General features: G+C 35.0%; 1 protein-coding gene across 4 annotated transcripts in view; it reads left to right on the plus strand.

Moving 5' to 3' along the window:
• Positions 1-22,235, plus strand: part of RB1CC1 (RB1 inducible coiled-coil 1) — a 78,558-nt gene that overhangs the window by 51,811 nt on the left and 4,512 nt on the right. For 3 of the 4 annotated variants that reach the window (XM_054814112.1, XM_054814115.1, XM_054814116.1), the window contains 8 exons: positions 1,247-3,162; positions 7,636-7,795; positions 9,878-9,986; positions 10,107-10,347; positions 14,125-14,176; positions 15,538-15,585; positions 18,951-19,009; positions 21,433-21,569. In XM_054814112.1, the coding sequence (XP_054670087.1) occupies positions 1,247-3,162; positions 7,636-7,795; positions 9,878-9,986; positions 10,107-10,347; positions 14,125-14,176; positions 15,538-15,585; positions 18,951-19,009; positions 21,433-21,569 (2,722 nt within the window). The remainder of the gene's footprint in view (positions 1-1,246; positions 3,163-7,635; positions 7,796-9,877; positions 9,987-10,106; positions 10,348-14,124; positions 14,177-15,537; positions 15,586-18,950; positions 19,010-21,432; positions 21,570-22,235) is intronic. The other variant, XM_054814113.1, reaches the window with a different exon arrangement.

Consider the following 22,235-nt stretch of genomic DNA (forward strand, 5'->3'; position numbering starts at 1 on the left):
TATTTTTTCTTTTTTTTTTTTTTTTTAAAAGCATGTCAAAATGGTGCTTTACTGAATTTCAGGTAACTTGGCCTGCAGTTACGGCTATTGTAGCTATGATAAATCAAACTTCAGCTGAATTCACTTAAAGTATATATTTCATGGCAGTATAGAAAAGCATGTTGTCTTTGAAATGGCAAAGGTTGGTTTTCAAACACTGCGTGAATTTACACTTTATGCACTGGAACTTGAGATCTTGCTTTATAATTCATATAGTAGTGAACAAGAACTGATGATAATAAGATTTAAAGATGATATCTAATCACAATTAATTGGAAAATTGATTTGAAGGTAAGTTTTTAGCTTTTTAAGAATCAAATAACTGAAACTGATCAAAATTACTTGGGAACAGTTTCGGGAAGATGGAGAAGCTTTACTTAATATTTGTATTGGTTTACAAGCTGCTCTTACTCATGGATGGTTATTCTAACCATTAGCTTTTCAGCTGAATATTGAAAGGATCTGGTGCTACAGAATCGGGTTTAGTGGTATCCAAGGTTTAGAGGCAAAATGACAAAAATTGGGAGCAACGGGAGCAGCATAGAGGGGGAAAAAAATCCACTCAGGCTGTCATGTCTTGCGTTCTGAAAAGTCAGAACGTTGCTTTTAATTAGAATGTGTCCTTCATTATACTGTGTATTACTACTACACTCTCACAAGCAGAACAATTCTCATGCATGTTTTTATTACATTAGTAGACAACAGTTTAGTTGTAGTAAAGCTTTTTGTAAACTTTCTTAGTTTAGTATATTAATAGTGACTGGATTATGCTGATTTTTAATAGCCGTATTAGCAGCAATTAAATAAAAATATTTTAGTAACAAAATCATTAGGAAAATGGAAATGAATAGGCTGTTAGAAAAGAAAGCCTATTTCTGACTGGTTACTTCAGGTTTTTTGTATCGTCCAAACTTATGCTTCAGCCCTTTCAAATGTAATTATATGTGATCTGTGTAAGACTTTTGGATAGATGAACATTTAATTTATATATTTACAAATGGTGCTTTTTTTGAAACTTATTGGCAAATATCTCTGACTTTCTGCAATTCTTACTTAAATTTTAGTCATATGTATTTTGGACTGCTGCAGAAAATAAGGACGACTTCTTAAGTTCTTGTTTTGCCTGGTAATTTTTAATCAATTTATAATACTAACACTTTTGCCTATCACTTCAGTAAGTGTTTGTTTCATATTTTATAACTTGTAGGCCTCCAATAGTCAAACATCGCCACAATCTGCTACCACACCAAGGATGGAAAGTACAACAGGAACTGCAATTGCTACCTCTTCAAGAACTCCTCCATCACTCAGTCTTCAGGGTCCCCTGTGTCCTCCTGTGTGTCCCCCAGCTCCATTAGAAGAATTGTCTCCAGACAGCATTGATGCTCATACATTTGATTTTGAAACTATTGCCCATTCGAACTTGGAGCAAGCTCTTAAGCAAGGATCATTGGACTTGGATTCATTAGCAGAAAGTCCAGAATCTGACTTTATGTCAGCAGTAAATGAATTTGTAATAGAAGAAAATCCAGTATCTCCTAATGTAATAAGTGATCCACAAAGTCCAGAAATGATGGTGGAATCTCTTTATTCTTCAGTTATCAATGCAATAGACAGTAGACGTATGCAAGATAAAAATTCCTGTGTAAAGGACATTTCAGTAGAAAATGCATCTCTCAATGTTTGCATGGAGAAGTGTAGGGTTATTGCCCAAGACTCAAAGGTACATTTAAGAGGTATAAAAGAAGATCTTTGCCACTTTAGAACACTTGTACATAGAGAACAGTGTGACTTTTCTAATTCTTTAAAATGCACTTCACTAGAAATATTAAATACTATTGAGAAGGTAAAGCTTTCACTTGAAAAAACACTAAAAGATAAACATCAAAAAGAATTACAGTCTTTGAAAAGTGAATATGAAACTAAAATTAATAAATTATTGGAGGATAGTGAAGAAAATAAAAAGAAGATTAAAAAATTAAAAGGTGACTTATTAGGTCTTGAGGAAGTTCTTCAGAATAAGAATGATGAATTTGCAATGGTGAAAAATGAGAAAGAAGCTGTAGTTTGCCTTCAGAATGAAAAAGATCAGAAATTACTTGAATTGGAATGCCAAATGGAGACACAAAATTGTGAAATTAAGGAACTGAGGCAGTCACGTGAGATAGTACTTGAAGACTTGAAAAAACTTCATGTGGAGAACAATGAAAAACTACAACTCCTGAGGGCAGAACTCGAGAGTTTAGAGCAAAGCCATTTAAAAGAACTGGAAAACAACCTGCAAGCCAGGCATTTACAGGAATTTGAGAAGGTGCTAGCTGAGCACAAGGACTGTTTAGATAAATTAAAAAAAGAGAACCAGCATAGGCTTGAACAAATGCAGGAATCTCATGCAGTAGTTGTGCAAGAGAAACAACAACAAGTAGAAGAGTTACAACTCAAGGTTTCAGATCTGTCTGATTTGAGGTGCAAATTAGAAGTTGAACTTGCCCTGAAAGAGGCAGAAACTGATGAAATGAAGCTTCTTTTGGAAGAAAGCAGAAACCAGCAACAAGAGACCTTAAAATTTCAGATTGATAAGGAAACGGAAAGCTTAAGAAAGGAAATAGATAAATTAAACAGTAAAATACAAATTAACAATGATGAGTATCAAGTGGGCTTATCGGAACTAAGGACTCTGATGACAATTGAGAAAGATCAGTGCATTTCTGAGCTAGTAGACAGATATGAAGAAGAATCAAATTTGCTTAGAACTGAACTAAATAAAGTAACACTTCTTCATCAAAAAACTTCTGAGGCAGAAAAAAGACTTTCAGAGCAAATAACGGAACTACAAAGTAAGTTAGAGTTGGAAGTGAATGCCCTAGAAAAGGAAAAAACAGAAAAATTGTGTCTCTGTGAGCAGCAGGAAAAATATGAAGCTATTATCCATAAGCTTAAGGAAGAGAAAGAACTGTTAGTATCTAACCAAGAACAAGACAGGCAGTTGCTCATTCAGAAGCTCAATTGTGAAAAAGAGGATGCAGTACAAACTGCTTGTAAAGAGTTTGAATTACAGAGGGAAGCTGCTGAAAAAGGGCTTTTGGAAAAAATACAACAACTTGAGATGCAAGTAAATCGGAGGTACTGTAAGAATTGTTACTGTGTTTTCCTAATATTTTAACGTAATTAATATGGTATATTCATGATGCACTATGCAGTAAGTAAAATTTCTATGTATTTGTAGTAGTGTTTATCTGGGTTGGTTTCTATACTCAAGTTTCAAGTAATTTCCGTTTTATAGGTAGTGATATTTCTGTGTCTGTAGTTAATCTCAAAGATTGTAAAGTACCTTATACAATATTATTTCCAGACAGCAGTGAAGGTTTTATATTTCAGTCTTGTAATATTACGTTGAAGGAGTGTTTCTACAACAGCATGTTGCTTGAAGTTCTGATTTTGATGGTCTCAGCCTCTCTCTTTCCTTTCTCATCCTTTGCTTAGGTATTAGCCACTGCATGCTCACACAGTGCTAATTTTTGGGCTGAGAACTTTCTTTGACTGGCTAACTATACACTCTTGTTGGTGCAAATGGTGGCATGAAAAAATGTGTGGGAATATATATATGATTGACTGAAAACTTTTCTATGGCCACCTGGACTTCCATTGACTTCAGATGCTACAGTTAGTATTTCAGGGTCTTCAGTTTGAGCTTTATAATGAAACACACAGTGACAACATCATTTTACAGAACACCAAAACATCATTGTTTTTCATTCTTAATTTCTGCAGTGTTTTTCCATTTTAAAAAGAAAAATATATTTTGCCATAAATGCCTAGAATTACCCTTTCTGACTTCTCATATCTTACCTACTTACTAGTTCGTAATGCCTGTCAGCAGAGTAGATTATGGTGTTATGGAATGGAAATAGGAGAATTTTTCTATGTGACTACTGCTTAGAAACAGTATTCTATTTTGAAATGCTAGAATTTGTCATTTATGTTCTTGTAGTGTGAAGGAACACAGCAGATAGATCTTTTTTGTATGATACCTAAATAGAGCATTTTTTTTCATGTGAAATGGGAAAAGACTAATAAAACAGACAGAATGGGCATACAAGACAGAAGAGTACTAGAGAACATGAATACAGACTTAAGTTAGCATTTAACTTTCATATATAAATATAATGTTAAAAAAAGGGAGGAGGAGGAAGTTATGCAAAGAGTCCAACACGTGTGCACAGTTCACTTAAATAGTGCAAGGGAAATTTGAAGATCTGCTTCACTTGAATTATCCACTTCAGTTCCATTACATCAAGACTTTGATAAGCAAGCATACCTGTCATTACATGATGTTGCATCACTGTGTTTTCTATGTCAGTACATGGAAAAAATACATCAAGATAATATTACAGCTTTTGAATTAAGATATAATAAAATTAAGAACTCCCTTAATTGAACAAAATAGTCTCTTAATGAAATATGGTGAAATGAGGAGAGAAAAAAGATAAACTATGTTCTCTTCCTTTTGTATGTATTAATGCACTGTAGGAGTTTTAAAAACTTGACTCAACAGGAAAAAGATGTAGCTGTGTCATCAGACTTGTTAAAAATCCACTATCTACACTTAAATTTTAACAGCTTCTGAGCACAGCTGTGTGTATGCTTACACAAACTGGATAAAACAGCTAGTAATATATTTCAAAGAAATATTATCTGCTTCAGTCTCAAGAAGGATTAGTAGTTTGTTATGAGTTCTGTCAAGTAATTTAATTTTCAGTGTGACATTACAATATGTATTGCCTCCTAAGGCTCTTCTTTATGCCTTTAATCTGTTGTTAGGTTTTTTCTCTAGGAATAAAGACATGCTGTGTTTTATCTCCAGAGGGCATATATGTTATGTGAATCTGTCTTCATATTTCAAAGTCACTGTCTAGCTGTTTGATTTTTGAGTTCCTAAACCCTCAAGCAATGTCAGTAATTCAAGTTGACTTGTTATCCTCACTCTGTCATTGTTTAGCAGTTAACTTGTAATGGTAGAAACCAACTTTTATTGGGCATATGCCTATATGTTTGTCAGATAAATGTCCTTTTCTGGAAGAGCAATGTTACATTAGCCGTCCGGAAGGCACGGACAGGGAGATGAATTGCTAAATTTGACCCAAATGTTGCACTTGTATCAGGAATTTGGTTTTTGAATTTACATGAAAACTAACATAAATATTTAGAAGAAACAAAGAAATGTTTGTGACCCATGCGTTACCAACATATGAAAATTAATGTGTTTTGGTTATAATGTGCCTGAAATTAAAGTCATCGTGATTAGGAAAGATAATAAAACTGCAAGGCATTTCTAACTCTCCTATTTAATTTTTCTACTGTATGTAGTATGTACTAACCGAGATAAACTGAGAAACACAGGTTCTGTAATGGCTTTTGTTCTTAAGCAGTTTGCTGGTTAGTTAAATGATTTATGACTTTGTAAAGAATGTTAAAAACTGAATAGGAATCCCGACTGTTTTGAAAACTGAGTTACAGTTTGGGTGTCTTCCAGTCTTGGTATTGTCCAGCCACTTCTATCAGACCACCATCAGTAGCGAAGCTTCTCTGTAGAGCATGCACTCTCTCACAGCCAGGCTTAATTTAGAAATAAATTGAAAATCCAACATGAAAATGCTTTCTTAGTGGCATAAAAAAGATTTGCCTGGGTATCTCATTACTTACTTTGTTCTCTGCTTATTTTCCTTCTGATTTGTGGAATATCAAAGGTTGTTTTGCCACTCTGAGAACTTCACTTGGCTTTCAGAGCTCTTTTTTTTACAGCTTCTTCTGGGCTTTTTGAGTGCTTAGCTACTGCGTAATAATTTGTATCTTCAGCGTATGTCCATGTGGTAGAGCAGTGGTGGTGTTGCTTAAATACATTCCTTTGTCATCTTAGAGTACAGTAGTACAGTGCTTACGTGTAATGGAACCCCAGTCTCTGAAGAAATGTGCTTTGGTATCTTGAAAACACTAAAAAAGTTAGGCATTGTCACTATTGCCATAGTTGTCGAGAGCTTTGCAGATTAAATGTGTAAACCCAACACCTGATACGGTGATGAGGATTAAAAACTAGGAATATATGTTATTATCCTCTGCAGAAAAACAATATCCTTTATTTGGGTGTCACTTGCAAACAATCAGTAGTCCAGGCAGACTGAGGGGCAACTGACACCTGCTTTGGTCGAGTGCAGCTCACAGCTTTGGGTTTAGGCTGATGTATTAACTTAGCATTTAGATAACGTGGAATAACGTGAGTGAATTCTTGTTACTTGTAAAGGAAGGTGCGGGTCTACCTCCTCTTTAAACCTTTCAGACAAACTTATCCTGTGCTCCCTTAACTTAATAGGGAGAATTGATGGCAAAACAGAGGTAGGTGAGTGTGTGCTGGATCGTATGGTAAAGCAAAGACTCTGTAGAAATGGCTGGAACTGGTCGTTTCATGGATGCTCAAACTTGCATCCACTGTGCAGCTGTCAGAATTTCAGGTTCCCTGCCGCCTCTGCAATTCAGTTTTCTTTGATACTCTCCATGCTGAATCTTTCTGGTATCTCTGAGGTTCTGTAGCCCTTAGTCTTAGCAGGATCTTTGCATTATGAAGCAAGAAGAATTGTTGGAGCATTTTTAGCATTAGGAGCTGTGCTTATGGGTGTCAGTATATTAGCACATGATGTTTTGATTTTGGCACAGCCTACCTAACATCAGGAGACCATACCTCAAGGCTGCTCTGACTAGAGAAAACCATTGACGCACGTATATAGATGGAGAGTTAGGTTTTGGGAGATTTTATTTATATTAAATATAATTCTGGTTTAGAGGAATAAATGAAATTTAAAATAATAATTTTTCACAAATTTACCCAACAGAGGGATTTGTCTATCCCAGTGTTCTCCAATGGTGGCTCTTGATAACTCAAGAGAAACCGCAGATGAGGGTAGTTAATACTTTGTGTTCAGTTAATACTTTGTGTGTACAGTGATGTATTTGGCATATGTAACACTGCCTGTTTCAAGAGCCGTTTAAGGTCTTTATACTTGCTGCTTCGGTGACTGTTGATGCTTTCCTTTCTTTATGATCATTACTACTGTTCTCCAGCTTCTGCAACCCAGAGTTTTGAATTTCATATCTGGATTCCTTAGCGTCAGATTTATTGCTGAATTGCTTCAATTATGTGAGAGTTCTGGGGGCTTTGCATTTTGACATACCAAAAATCTTCAGGGAGTTGATATGTCATTGTTCCTGTTTTTACCACTTTCCACACCTTCTGTTTTTGTTAGAAAAATGAAAACCAAAAATCTCCCCCCCACCCCTCCAACAAAATTTCAAATTAGAGTCAGTGTAGTTCACTAAAAACCAGAATGCCCAAGAGTGAGAATTTGGTGAGATGCTCATGATTAAAAAGTAAATTGAAAATTAGTAATGACTTAATGTAATAAATACTGTATTGGAATACAGTATTTATTAAACATTTCAGAAAAACATCTTGAAAAGGAACTTCTGACTCTTGTGTGTTGCTTATGTCACGTATTCTGGGACTCAATGTGCTGCGAATTTAAAGCCTAAACATTTTCTTTTAAGTCCTCCCACTGAATCATCTGCTGAATCAAGCTTGGTTGCTGAACTTCAAGAAAAGCTTCAGGAAGAGAAAATGAAGTTCTTAGAGCAACTGGAAGAACAAGAGAAAAGAAAGAATGAAGAAATGCAGAACATCAGAACATCGCTCACTGCAGAACAGCAGGTAAAGCTGATGCCTTTTCATTACTTTTGCTGCAATGACAGTTACGTGTTCTTTTGCTGTTTTGAAGTTACAGAGGTTTGGTGGGGGGTTTTTTTCTATGCAACACTTACACATTCTAAATTTGCACTATTATCTGGAGCCAGGATATGATGTGCTAATGGAATCCAAAACAAACAAAAAAACCCCACCTTAAATATCTCTGACATGGGCAGTCCAGATTCAGTTTTTGTTATTTGTGACTTATTTTGCTTAAGTTGTTAAGCTAGTGCTGTAAGTTTTTATCCGTTAATCTGTTGAACTCCAGAAAGATACTGATTAGTTCAAGTTAACAACACAAAATTAGTGGACAACACAAAATTAGTTATTTTGAAATACTAATTGATTTGGAATGCTACTTCATGGCTTTTAAACTTTATTAGCCTGGGCAGGTGCTGTTTGGGCTTTAAAGCAAATGTCATATTGTACTTAATCAACTTGGAAACACTCTGTATTCCACACCTTGATACAAAATCATATTGCGCTGGATTAATAATTACTTCTTTATTCACACATTTTTTTCTTTTAAAACGTCTTGAATCTCTCAGATTTTGTAGATGAGACTTTAGTTCTTAAACCTCTCTTGATAACAACTATTTTCTACAGCTTTGTTGCATTTAAACACTAAGAAAGTTTTTTTTTTTTCTTCTTCAAGCACCTCTACTTGGTTTAGCTATGGTAGGATCAAATAAGGACAAAGACACAGTGTAGTGATCAGCCAGCTTGGTGAAACAACGAGATGAATCACTTGGTGCAGACAGTAGAAAGCTGCAGACAGTTACAAAGAAAGGAATATTTTTGAAATTTTTGGACTGCAGACATTAATACTGAATTGAGCCTTGCACAGTAAATCCAATAGGACTATTTCATACATTACGTTGGTAATAGTAAGATTTCTTTTTCCATCAGAATATGCCTTAATATGCCATTTTCCTCATTATCTAATCATATTCTTCAGTTGCACAGCAGAGGATGGAAGGGAAGGTTCTGAGGCATTAACAGCATCTTCTATTTAATATTCTATTAAAAAACCCACCAACACAAAAAAAGGGTTTATCAGTCAGTGCTGAAAGCTTACTAGACTGGCTGTGGTGATCACTGAATGTTCTGGGTGTATTTAACCTCACCCTTGATGTCATTTATTTTTTCAGTAAAGTTATCTTAGGTGTTACTTATGGTTGTGTTGTGTGATAGTTTTGTTTTGCAGACATATGCCAAAGGTCGCTGTGTACTATGTAAGGTGTATAGCCTGCCAGATAGCTTGCATTTGAAGACTTGAGAGTTGATAGGCATAGGTCAAGACTAGATCTTTAAATTCACCAAAAAAGTTAAATTGTAATTTAAAGTATGCTTTTCATAGATGGTTGTTAGTAGTTTTTTGTCTGTCTCTTCAGCACAGCCTTCAGAGTAGAAGGGGTGAGGGTATAGTGGTTGGTAGAAGGACTGAAGAAGCAGAAAGATTTGTCAGACTGATACCGATGGCTGTGCTAGCCTCTTGCATGTTCGATTATTCAAGCTATGGCCAGGATTCCTGTATGACTTCTGCATTAATGAATTGTTCACAGATGAATTAATGAATGACTTTACATTTATTTTTAATTCAGATTCTAGTATATTCTAGTTTATTAATAATGATATTTTTCTTTTTTCTTACGTGTAGCATATCTTGATGCAGTACAGCTTTGTCTTAATAACCATTTTAATCCTTAAAGTAACTGGTTTTAATATAAAACATGCAACTGTTGTACATTAACTGGAATATAAAGCATTATGTTTAAAAAAAACCCCAACAACTTGCAATTTATTATTTTTTTAATGATGATTTCTTTATAATTATACTACATGTGTATATTGGGCTTGAGGGAGCCAGAGGGATAAAAATAAAAAAATAGTTACAGAGAAGCATTTTATCTCCTCACCAAGGTAATATGTAAACAAGTTTTATTCCTTGTTTAATTATAATTTAGGACACTGAAATGCGTGATACCTGTTGTACTTTTTATACAGTACATCTCTTATTTCAGTAATACTTATTTCTGTTTTCAGACCAACTTTAACACTGTTCTGGCAAGAGAGAAAATGAAAAAAGAAAACATAATTAATGATCTTAGTGACAAATTAAAAATGCTAACGCAACAGCAAGAAAAAGATAAGGGTAAGCAAAGTTCTGAAAAAGTATTCATCTTTCCTAATAGGACAATTCCATTCATTACAGATTGTTTTTGATCCTTAGTGCTGCTGTTATGAAAACAATATTTATTTACTTGTGTCATAGATTTGATTGAAACACTTTCTGAAGATCGAGCTCGCTTACTTGAAGAGAAGAAAAGGCTTGAGGAAGAAGTTAATAAACTCAGAAGTAGTAATTTTTCTCCGTCAACCTACTCAGCGGCAGTTTCAGAAGCTTGTGGAGCCTGCGCAGCTGATATTCCCACTGACACAGACAGATTGGTTTCTGACATTGCAGCTGAAGGGAGAATGGACTCCACGATGGAAACCAGTATGATGGCTGTGCAGTAAGTATGAGGCATTGTAGCAGAAATACACAAAGCGTGCTCTGGTTCTTTTAAATGTGTGCTCTGGGGTGTTGTGAAATACAAATGAGCATGTTTAACACTCCTGCCTCTGATGTTCTTGCTAAAAGTATTCTTTTAAATGTACACACGCAATTGTGGTGTCACAATCATCAGAAATGTGTGTTTTGATGACTTAGAAGTATGCAACTTAAAGGTGAAACTTGCCCCCACAATTATGACGTGAAAAAATAGACCTAAATATATGAAATGTAAGTAAAATGGGAGAACAACTATTGTAATAGTGGCTGAGGATGAGCTGGGTGGCTGCTTGTTACTGACATATCTATTGAACAGTGGCTGGCTCTCATTTAAAACCCAACCAACCCTTTTATTCTGTTTGTGTACGTGACTGTGGTAGGATAGCATAACAACATTCCTCGATGAAGGGGAAGGGGTGATAGCTGTGCTTGGGAGAAATTAGGCTGAATCCTCAGGATTCCAAACAAGTAATGGGACTCAGGCTGATGGCCTTGATGGATTGATGTTTTGTATTGTTGGAGAGAAGGACAGGTATTCAGCATCCCTCTGTATAACCTCTGAATCATGAGTACTGTCAGCTGTGATATACTGCTGACTTACGAGAAGGCAGTGATCGGACTGGGAAAAAAAATTTGTAATGGTTTAAACCCTTACTTGAGGAAAACAGCTAGAGTAAGCAACTTTAGTACTAAACTTTTTGCTTAAAATTGGTTCTTTTGTGTTTGGATCTGGTTGATAGCCTGGATTTACAACAGATTGAAATAACATTATGTTGATATAGGACATTTAACTGTTTATCACCCTGTTTGTATGGAGGTTTGATTAGGCAGAAGCTAATTTGCAGGTAGGTGTCTGAAGCTATGCTTGAAATACTGAGGTGATTATAGAGATCAGAGGGGACTTAATGGAGTTTTGTTGCAGTCATTGGTTGCACTATATTCTCTTTTGGTGCCCTACAATAGCAGTGTACTTTGGTGTTGGCATATAATGCCTTGCCTAGTAAGTTGAGAGTCTACGTTTAAAGCTACTAGACTCTGATCTGGTCTCAGTACATGGCTGCGAAATCTTCTGAACTTAAATAATTCTGACTGGTACAAAGCAATCCTGTTGGTTGGTGTCAGGAATCCAGCCTACTGCAGATGTATTTTCTGCCTTTTTCAATTCTGAGCTCCATGAAAATGTGCATCACGTTCAGAGCCTTGATTCTTACTTTAAATGTACCTAAACTAATTTTGTGAAGGTTTTTGAATAGTAAAGACTGATGCTCCTGGAGAAGGGTTTCTGATGATGCGTGCGAAAATCCTAATTTTTTTCTTCAGTTTTCTTAACAATTTTCATGAATTTCTCTTAACAAATGTAGCATGTTAGGCTTAAATTCTGTATTGAAATGAGTACACTCTATTACCTGTACTTTCTGACTAGAATTAGACAAAATGGATAGCACATGATATGCGTGCATTAAAATAGGACTCATTACTAGAAAATACTCAGCTATTATCCATGCTCAATGCAGTAGGAGAATCCATTCAGAGTAAATTACTGGGATAGAATTCAGGAAAAAAAGGGTGAAGAAGTTTTGTCCAGGGCATTCCAATTGTGTTTTTAACTCCATATAAAAACTGGGAAAAACTAAAAAATTTAAAAACCATACAGTATAAGTATGATTCCGCTATAGCAGTCTAAGAGAAAACTGAAATAGTCAGCATTTAGTATTTTTTTACTAATTCATGAGAACTTTTTTCATGCTAATGCTTTCTACCTCTTGTGGTGGAAGATTGTATTTCTTATACTAGGAATACTCATTTTAAGATCCTTTCCTATAATGTCTAAGGTGTCTAAGGAAACTTGGATTTTAATTGGAAGGCACTTCTAAATATTAACAGTTACATGGAATGTTTTCTTTTATGCTTTTATACCTGCGGTAGTTTTTAATAGACTTTTAATACACCAGTTATGATTGCATTGGCAGATTTCCTCTCTTCTCCTAATCCTCCCATAGACTTTCTAATTTGTGAAGTTGATAAATATGGAGGCTGTGTCATGTTACCCTGAATAAACAGCAAGCCTGCTTTGTTCTGGTAACCTCAGTGCAGTGAGGTGTTTTGGGAAAACAGATCTTGTCATCTTATTTAAAAAAAAAAAAGTTCATATTTTCTTATTTCCCTCTTGTTTCTGAAACTTCTCGAAATACCTGATTTATGCTCCAGAACTGTACAGTGTAAAGTTTGTTGTATTCATTTGCATGAAAAAAAAGCTTAGAATCCCACATTGATTGCATTATACCCCTAATTTAATTAAAGGATTCTTTTTTTCTCATTAAGAACACTTATCTGAAAAAATTGGCTGCAGCTTTGAGTCACCCACTTGATAGAGCTTGCAAATTTTTACTGCATTGTTGAAAGGAAAGCACAATAACTGACTATAAGCTCCTGGTTGCTACTCCTTTACCTAGAATCTTCATGTATGATCATTAAGCAATTGCAACCTGTGCATTGTATCACTTCTGTGTCACTAGTTTTTTGAACAGTCCTAGACTTCTACTTACCTCACAGAAGTACTGAACCTGACTGGGAAACACACAAGTGGAATGAGGTTTTGCTAGAGAACGAAGAGCGGAGTTATTAGATATATTTACATTCACTCTAATCACTGCCAATCACAGTGGGCTGCCTAACCTAAAATAATATACCCAGTGCACTAAACTGTGTGGAAGCAAGGATAAAAACAGTTGTTGCTTACCAAACTGACCTTGCACTGGTAATAAATAAAACAGTGAAATACCCTATATTTAGAAGGGGAACTATTTCTTAAAGTAATCATTCTGGTCCTGAACTCTCAAGGCAGGCTTATGAAAAAACTTGAAAAGATAAGCCTGGGAACAAAAAATTTTGGCTTGATGTACTAAAATTCAGGTAATAAATAGGCAGAAATAATTACAGGTTTCTGTTGACTTTGTCCTATTACATGAGAGCTGAACAGCCTTTTAACTGAAATGAAGTAATGATTAGCATGGCTTAATTACAATCTGTTAGTTCTACTTGGTGTTTTGCTTGTATTTATAGCATGTTCTGTCAGACTGAGTGAAGGGGTTGTATGTCCAAAAACTTGTCCATTTTCTTTTCCCAACCAAATCAGTTTGGACTACAAAATATTTCTTCCCTATTAACCTGCCTTCAACAATATATTTTAATTGTATTAGGAATTACTCTCTGTGGTGTTAAGAAATTTCTTATTAGGATGTTAGTATTATCTTATTGTGCCCCAGTGCTCAGTTTATCTCACAGAATAAATGGAAACAATTAGCAAGTTCACATTAGTGTCTTTCTACCAGAGAGTCCCAGGGCACAGATTAGGAAAATACGATATTGTAGAGCTGAACCGCAGTATCAAGGGTTAACTTTCAAAGCATTTGGAGCTGTAGCTTTCATCCTGATGTTTTCAAAATAATGCAGAATATGCAGAAATGGCCTCATGTATCTTTATAAACTAATCAGTGACTGAAAATTCACTGGCTTGTTGCAACAAAGAATCTCCTTAGTTTTAAAGAAGAAAAAAAAATCCCTCAAAACCTGCCAGAAATGTTGATGCTGATTCTTAAGATATCTTTCTGTGCTGTTCCCTCTGTGCTAGCAAATACATGGCACTCATCGCTGAGTGAAGATGGGGGGGTGGGAAAGATAGTTTTTGAATGTGAAAAAAAAATCATTTTTAACTTACCCATTTTCTTCTCTCTTTTAGTGAAAATGTCCATATGTCTGAAGAAAAACAGAGGATAATGTTGTTAGAAAGAGTGAGTAGATTGTTTGTGAAGTTAAGCATTACAACTAAGTACTTATAAATGTGTATGTGTGAAGTTGTGCTGTAGTCACTCTGATGCAATATAGTATCTGCAAGGCTTATAAATATCATTCCAAGAAGTGTTTTTTCACTGCGCTCATTTTGGATCAGTATAATTCATTGAAGTAATTCAAAATAAGTATTAATATATTATACTTATTCTTGACCTAGCTTAAAGTTTGTTTATTCTGTTTATGTAGGCTCAATGTGACTGAAGGTGTGAGATTTCTTAGCAGTGACAGGTCATTAATCTAGGGAATTTCTCTACCAAAAATAGTTTTGATTAAGTTTTCAAATTAAGGCATCCAAAGCAGCTGGACAGGAATTAAGATTGATTTACCTGTTTCTCTTGGAAATGGGTAATTTCTGCTTTTAGGCTGCTATTACTGAGATCATTTTAATTCTACCTGTGGTGCATTATAGTCTTGACAGTATTGTTTCTGTAAAAAGTGAAATAACACTTGTAATGAATGTGCTTAAAATTACAATTTTCTGAAGTAATCGTCATGCTCCTACAGACTAGAATAGTAAGTTTATACCTCACCCCCCTGCTTCTCCCAAATACATACCTTAAATTTTCACTTCTGTTACAACTTTTATTTTGAGCGTGGCTTTCAATGTATACTGAGTAATTGAACCTTTTTGATGAAATAAAAGTGGTTACTCTTGGTAAAAGGCTAGATCAACCCTTAGTAGTTACACTGGAATCTTTCAGAGACACGTAATTTTTAACTGTCTAGTCATATCCGTCTGGATTCCAGTTGCCTTTTTCTTGCCTTTTCAAAGTTGACCTTAAAAAAAAAAAAGTAAAAAAAAAAAAAAGATGGAGTTTAACTTTCAGCTTTCTAGGATCACTTAGACTAAAATCTGTGGTTAGTTAGAGAACATAAATGTTTTCTGTTAATGGATTGTGGCACTGTATGATGCAAGCGGCTGGGTGGTTCTGATTAGGAGCACTTACATGTTTTGTTCTGTCATCTGCTTACAAAGGATTTGTCACGGGTAGAAGTTACAAAATAGTAAAATATTACATTTCTTTTGCTGTTCTACGAGTGAAATGTTTTTCTAACTTAAGGAGAAGGTTGAGTATGGAGATAAGCTTAGCTTAGCAGTGGGTTTTGTAGCACTGTAGTAATTGCTAGACTTCAAATTTTTTTACGTGACTTTGTTCAAAAGATGTTCTGGTATTTTAAAACAAAGCTGTAGTAAATATGTATATTGTATAAGTAGTCTGGCTCTGGTTGTATCAATTTTTTTTTTAAATGTTTATATTGTATAAGGTATATTAGTTAATCAGATAAGATTTTCTTTCAGACTTTGCAGTTGAAGGAAGAGGAAAATAAGAGATTAAATCAAAGATTGGTAAGTATTTGTGCAATGCATGTTTTAAGTCTCATGAAAAAATAAGAAAAGCTCACAAATGTTAAGTTTGTAAAAATCTAAAAATATGTTTTTATTAACTTCAAAGATGTTTTAAGTGTTAAAGCAAGTGACAAATAGGTAACCTGGTAACCCTTCAGAGGCACCTCAACTTAGCAGTCTTCTCATGGAAAAGATTCACAGGACTGGAGAGAGAAAAGCTTCTTCCCAAGAATACAGACCATCCAGTCTTGGGGCAGAAGTTCATTTCAGTGGTGCTGTGGCTCAGGTCTTCAACAACAGTAGGTTGAAGGCCATTTTACAAAAAAGTAAATATGCCTGCACATTAAGCATAATTAGGAGTGTTAGCAATAATTTAGAGATTGGTTTTGGAAAACCATGCTTGTCTTTTTTATAAGGTCTGAAACTAATTCTGCCTAGCAACTGGAAATACAAACAGACATCTTAAATACTCAAATAGTACTCAATGCCTATGGAAGGAAAAAGAATATAGTGACAGAGTTCCCTTGATTCCTGTTCTATGAATTCTCCTTTTATTTATTGACAGTTCATCGTTGCTAGCAGGTCTCAATCTTAAGTCTTAAAAAATTACTGTGTGTATGGGCAACAGACACGTCCTTTGGTAGTTTATTGGTTGGACTGGCCATGGAGATCTCACTTTATTTAAGTGACAGCTGATACCTAGGGCTTTGGTAGGAAATTATATTTGTGTAGTTGCAAGTTACATTTGATAGCAAAAGAGGTTGATAAGTTTCTCCAGTAGGAGCTGCCATTTTTCTGTCTGGGATAGGATTGAAATTTACTATATAATTTACTCCTACTACATATTCAGGTATGAAATTGCAATTTTTTTAAACATTTTCCATTCCGCATTAAAACCTCTACATAATAATCCTGCTAGTGCAGGGCATAAGAAAGGGTTGCAAGACATTTAAAAGCATATTTTATAAAAGGATTTTTTTTTTTAATTCAGAATGTCAGCGAAGTACCCAACAGATATTTCAGTGTAGTTTTAACAATAAAATTCAAAACACACTGCACAGTCTTCTAAACATCTCTGTAGGTTTCCTTGTCATCTCAGAGTAAAATGAAATTGAAGAAAACATGGTGGTGTACAAAACACATAAAATTCTTTTTGTTGTTATAATTAATACCAAGCCATATAGGAGAAATGGGTAGCTCATTGGTGTCTAAAGCAATTTAAAATTGCTTTCTAAATGGACATAGGAACATAAATTTTTCAATTCTTCACTTATGAATGTTATTTCATAAATGAAATAAATTATTTTTATTTCTTGTTTCTTCATATTACTTCCCTCCTTATTCCCAATACACTTCTAAAACTGAAATATACATCAACACTTAAATATTGATAGTTATTCTTTCAGATAAGGAACCCAGAAGGGATTCTGCACAGTAAAAAAAAAATAAAAAAATCTTTTCAGGTCACTGGCTTTTGCAGCAAAACTTGTGAGTTACCTCTGCAAGAAATAAAAGATGACAAGAGCTCCTTTTAATTTCAGGACTGTTATTACAGGATTTTTGTTATTTTATATGAATTATTGAGAAAGGGAACCTTTTTTCAGTGTAAAGGCTATTAGAACTCTACTCATAAAACATTATTTACTGAGTTTTAATGGAAATATTCTTAACATTTTAATTTGTTCTGTTTTTCTTAAAGTTAGAAATTAATGAAAAATACAGAAATCAAGCTTTTTAATTTACACTTACTCCAGTTTAAAAAAACAGTAAGAAAAGCTTTGGTCTTAACATCTGAAGAGACCTCTCAAACACTTTTGTGAATAATCTAAGTGAATTATATGCATTTGACAACTCCCATGTTAGCTGCAACTTTTTCAAGAAAGGAAAGTACAATGTGAGTAAGTCAAAGTGTAGTCTCTTAACAAAAAAAAAAAGAAAAAATTGATCTGAAGTTGGACCCCATAAAGAAAACTGCTGAAAGCATCATCAGAAGTTGAGAGCTTTTTGTGTTGTACTATATTCAATTTGGACTCATTCTTTGAAGAAAGGTAGAAAACGAGTTGTGAATACGCTTCAAACTCTTAAGACAGGCTGATATTGTTTCTGGGGAAGTAGGGGGGAAGACTGACAATAGGAAATATTCTGTAGGTAACAATATTTGAGTTACAGCTGAAAAATCATGTGCTAAACTTCAAGTATGAGTAATCTAGATTATAATAGCACGTATAAATGGTCCAGGAACTAGGAACCTGTGTAAAAAATGCAAGACCTTTAGTCAGAGTTTCTGCAGGGCAATTATGAATTGTCTTCTGAAGGGAAATTACCAAAGGGTAATGACATGGATACATTTACATAAGATCAGCTTCTCTGTCTACTTGTCTTTATGTGGGCTATGTATCCCTTTGTAGATACAAAGTAGTGTTACCCGGTTTAATTTCTTATTCTCTCAGTTACTGTAGAAAGTATACACATTTGTATCCATTTTGAGATGTAGTTTATTCTATTGAAGTTGGTTCTTTGAGGGTGACCGAGCACTGGCACAGGCTGCCCAGAGAGGTTGTGGAGTCTCCTTCTCTGGAGAGATTCAAAACCCGCCTGGACACGATCCTGTGCAACCTGCTCTGGGTGATCCTGCTTGAGCAGGGGGGTTGGACTAGATGATCTCCAGAGGTCCCTTCCAACCCCTACTGTTCTGTGCTTCATGTGCCAGTATTAATTAATTTAAACAGATTTAAAGGCAAATATCATGTATACAGGAGAGAAGAATTATGTCCAAAACCTTACATAGTTGAGATATCAGTCTTAGTAAATTTGACTGCAGTTTTATTCCAGGGAGTGCTGCTCTATTACAGTAAACCTTAGATTATGTGACAGTCTTTAGTAAAACTGAGTGACCATATTGAGTTCAACATCCAGAGTTTAATTGCAATAAACATGTTTAACCTTCAGTGTCTCACTGTTAGCCTTTTTTAGAATGCCAGTGGCTTCTGTGTTAAAGTGCGCAGATACATCATAGCTCTTGTGTGTGCTCAGAACAGATCTTCACTAACGCTGATTTGGAAAGCACTTCTCAGTTTTAATGAGGGAGAGGTTGGTTATGTATGAGAATACATAATTAAAGGTAGCTAAAAAAACCCCAAACAACAAAAACAAGCCAAACAAAAGCAAACCACCAAACCCACAAACAACCACCAAACCTGCTACAGAACAGGATGACAGAAAGGTATGCTGTTTTCTTGAGTGAATATAAAATCTGCAAGAATAAATGCTGTTTGAAATCAATAATGTTTTATCTTAACCATATTGTTACATGTACATTTCATCATAGCTTGCCAATACTTTATAGCTTTTCTTTTTTTTTATAGATGTCCCAGAGCATGTCATCAGTATCTTCAAGACATTCTGAAAAAATAGCAATTAGAGAGTAAGTACAGGTTAATTTTTCACAGATGGATATGCCTTCAATAATAATATATAGTTAAATAAATATGTAGTTAAAGAATGTAACAATTTTTCTATACTTGCTCTGTGGTGAAAAGATATATAGGTAATCCCTATAGTTTAGCCATCAGATATTGAACCATCCCAGTTGGGCATAAATCAACCTTTATAAGTGCTTTTTTTTTTTTTTAAAAAAAAGAAAGGCCTTTGAAGCCTCTGAATTCTGTATGCTGCTAGCTCGCTTGAAATCTGTGCCTTTCTTGACACAGTTCGTATGGGTAATACCTCATGGGATTTCTGGAATTGTCCCAGAGTTTTCTTTCAGATTACATTTTGTTTATCTGTAACTGTCTGGAAATCATGCTAAGAAAAAGTAGAAGGAATTCTGTTCACCCTGAATAATATGAGTAGTTGTCGTGGTTTAACCCCAGCCAGCAGCTAAGCACCACACAGCCACTCAGTCACTCCCCACCCCAATAGGATGGGGGAGAGAATCAGAAGAGTGAAAGTGAGAACTTGTGGGCTGAGATAAAGACAGTTTAATAGGGAAAACAAAAGCCATGCACGCAAGCGCAGAATTCATTCACCGCTTCCCATCAGCAGGCAGGTGCTCAGCCATCTCCAGGACAGCAGGGCTCCATCATGTGTAAGTTACTTGGGAAGACAAACACCGTTACTCGAAACATCACCCCCTTCCTTCTTCCCTCAGTTTTATATGTTGAGTGTGACATCATATGGTATGGAACATCCCTTTGGTCAATTGGGGTCAGCTGTCCCGGCTGTGTCCCCTCCCAATTCCTTGTGCACCCCCAGCCTACTCGCTGGTAGTGTGAGAAGCAGAAGAGGCCTTGGCTCTGTGTGAGCACGGCTCAGCAGTAACAACATCATCCCTGTGTTATCAACACTGTTTCCAGCCCAAATCCAAAACACAGCCCCATACCAGCCACTATGAAGAAAATTAACTCTATTCCAGCCAAAACCAGTACAGTAGTGTTCCATTATATTTGAAGAGAAGTTTTACTTTCCTGAAGTCTTCAAAATTTTTGGCTTACCTTGACAGAATGAAATGAAATTAACTCAAATATTTCGTTAGATATTATCAATCTGTTAGCAGCTGTTTATGGAATTGTTGCGGGAAAAAGAAGTATTAATTCTTGTAAAATATGAAATCTACAGACAGCCGTTCTTAAGTAATAATACTCAGTAATAATATCAGTCTGATATTGAGTAATATAAAAAATCTTTTTTGAAAGAGAACCAACACAGATTATTCCTTTAATGTTTTCTGAATTACACCAAATGGTGTTGCAACAAAGTCAGTATATACAGAATCGGCTTTTCCCGTAAGCATCTGAATATTCTGGCAACTCTCTTGGTGGTCTTTGTGAAGAAAATGCTGTGAAAGAAGAATTCATCTGTCCAATAGAGATGTCTTTAAGTCAGTATAGTCTGTCATCATAGTAAGTCCAGGCAGAAAAGCTTGGAGTATTGTTTGTCTAATCTGAAAGTGAACTTTAAAGATGATGAGCTGAATTTCTCTCTAGATTTACCTATTTATCTCTGACTATATATCTGCAGTCTCCTTTTATGGAAAACATTTTTCCCTTTCTTTGCCACTTCCTTCCACCATCCCCAGAGTAGTAGCAATATTTATTCTTAGAGCTGTCTCATGGTCTAATGCTTAATTGTAGCTATTTTAGACTTCATTTCATTAATGAGTAAATAACTTCCAACACATTTGCACGGTGAAGCAGAAGTTGGAGACGCAAAAAATTCTCTGAATTCTATTACTGAAACTTGGCATGAGACCTTGGTAGCTTCTTGTGTTATCCTGGGTCAGGAAGAAATAAATTTTTGAAATTTTTTTATGTGAAGTCACCATGATGTTTCTTTTGCTTTTAACCCTGTGATCACAGCTGAACATTTCATCCTTTGTCCTGTGTGCTTAAAATTTTAAGATTGAATAGCTAAATAAATGTTCTGCTGTATTTTTCTGTGTTCAAATTGACTTGAGTTCAAGACATCAAAAGAGTGTTTGTAAACACTGCTATAATGATGATTACCATAGGTATTGGTGAATAAAAATAATACAAAATTTAAATGTTAATATTTTGGTAAGTACTTCTGTTTATATTTTAAAGCAAAACTGTTAGTTCTTTTGAAAAAAACTTGAGCTGATGCATGTAGAAAAACACTTCCAAAACTGTTTAAAAAGAAATGTTTTGTTGACTTCAGAAAATACAAAATGTATATGAGTTGGCATAACAAATAGAAACATCTGTGGTGCTGTTCAACTAAGTCTCAATATGTGCAATACTCGGGGAAAAAATTGTAGAGTAATTACTGAAGTTTGAAGCTTCTATACTTTTTTTAGCTGAGTTCCTTAGTTGTTGTTTTTTGCCCCAGTTTTCAGGTTGGCGATTTGGTTCTCATTATCTTGGACGAAAGGCATGACAACTATGTGTTGTTTACTGTTAGTCCAACCTTGTATTTTTTGCACTCAGAATCTCTTGCTGCACTGGATCTCAAACCAGGTGAGTGTGGTAAGTGTCAGATTAATTCCAATTATTATTTCCTCCTACAAATAATACTCTAACACTTAGTAAGTAATTTTATAAATATATGTGATAAATACAAGAAACATGTAATATGTAGATAGCTGTCTTTAGCTTTTGCTATTTGTATTGATGCTAAACATTTTTCAAGGGAGACCACTTTAAATCAAAAATGTATATAGATGTTGATATTTTGGAAAAATAGGGAAAAATATCTGCATCTTCAAATTAAACTGTAAAAAACAAAAAATGTCAATTTTGTACGCACACAGCATATGTTAACATGTCGATGGGGAAAACGTTCCCATCAGACTGCTTAGCTATTCAGTAGCATGAATAATAACATATAATTGTGTAGGTCTCAGGCCTATTTTTATGTGGATTTATGTTTTCGATGCCTTTTTTGATGACGAAAGTAAATACAAAACTCAAGGTAACATTTATGTCAAAACTGCATGCTCCGTTCTTATTTTTTAATATATGATTTTATGATGTTCTTTGAAGATTGGATAAAATTTGTTCTCTTTGTGGCTCATCTTCTGCAAAGTGACTGAAATTTATGAACCCAAATACATGTCTGAAATAACAAAATGTAGACCATAGTATATGGGGATTTGCAAGCACTGTTTTGGGTGATAATTTTTTTCCACCCAA

The sequence above is a fragment of the Grus americana genome, chromosome 2, assembly GCF_028858705.1.
Source record: "Grus americana isolate bGruAme1 chromosome 2, bGruAme1.mat, whole genome shotgun sequence".
Classification (NCBI taxonomy): Eukaryota; Metazoa; Chordata; class Aves; order Gruiformes; family Gruidae; genus Grus; species Grus americana.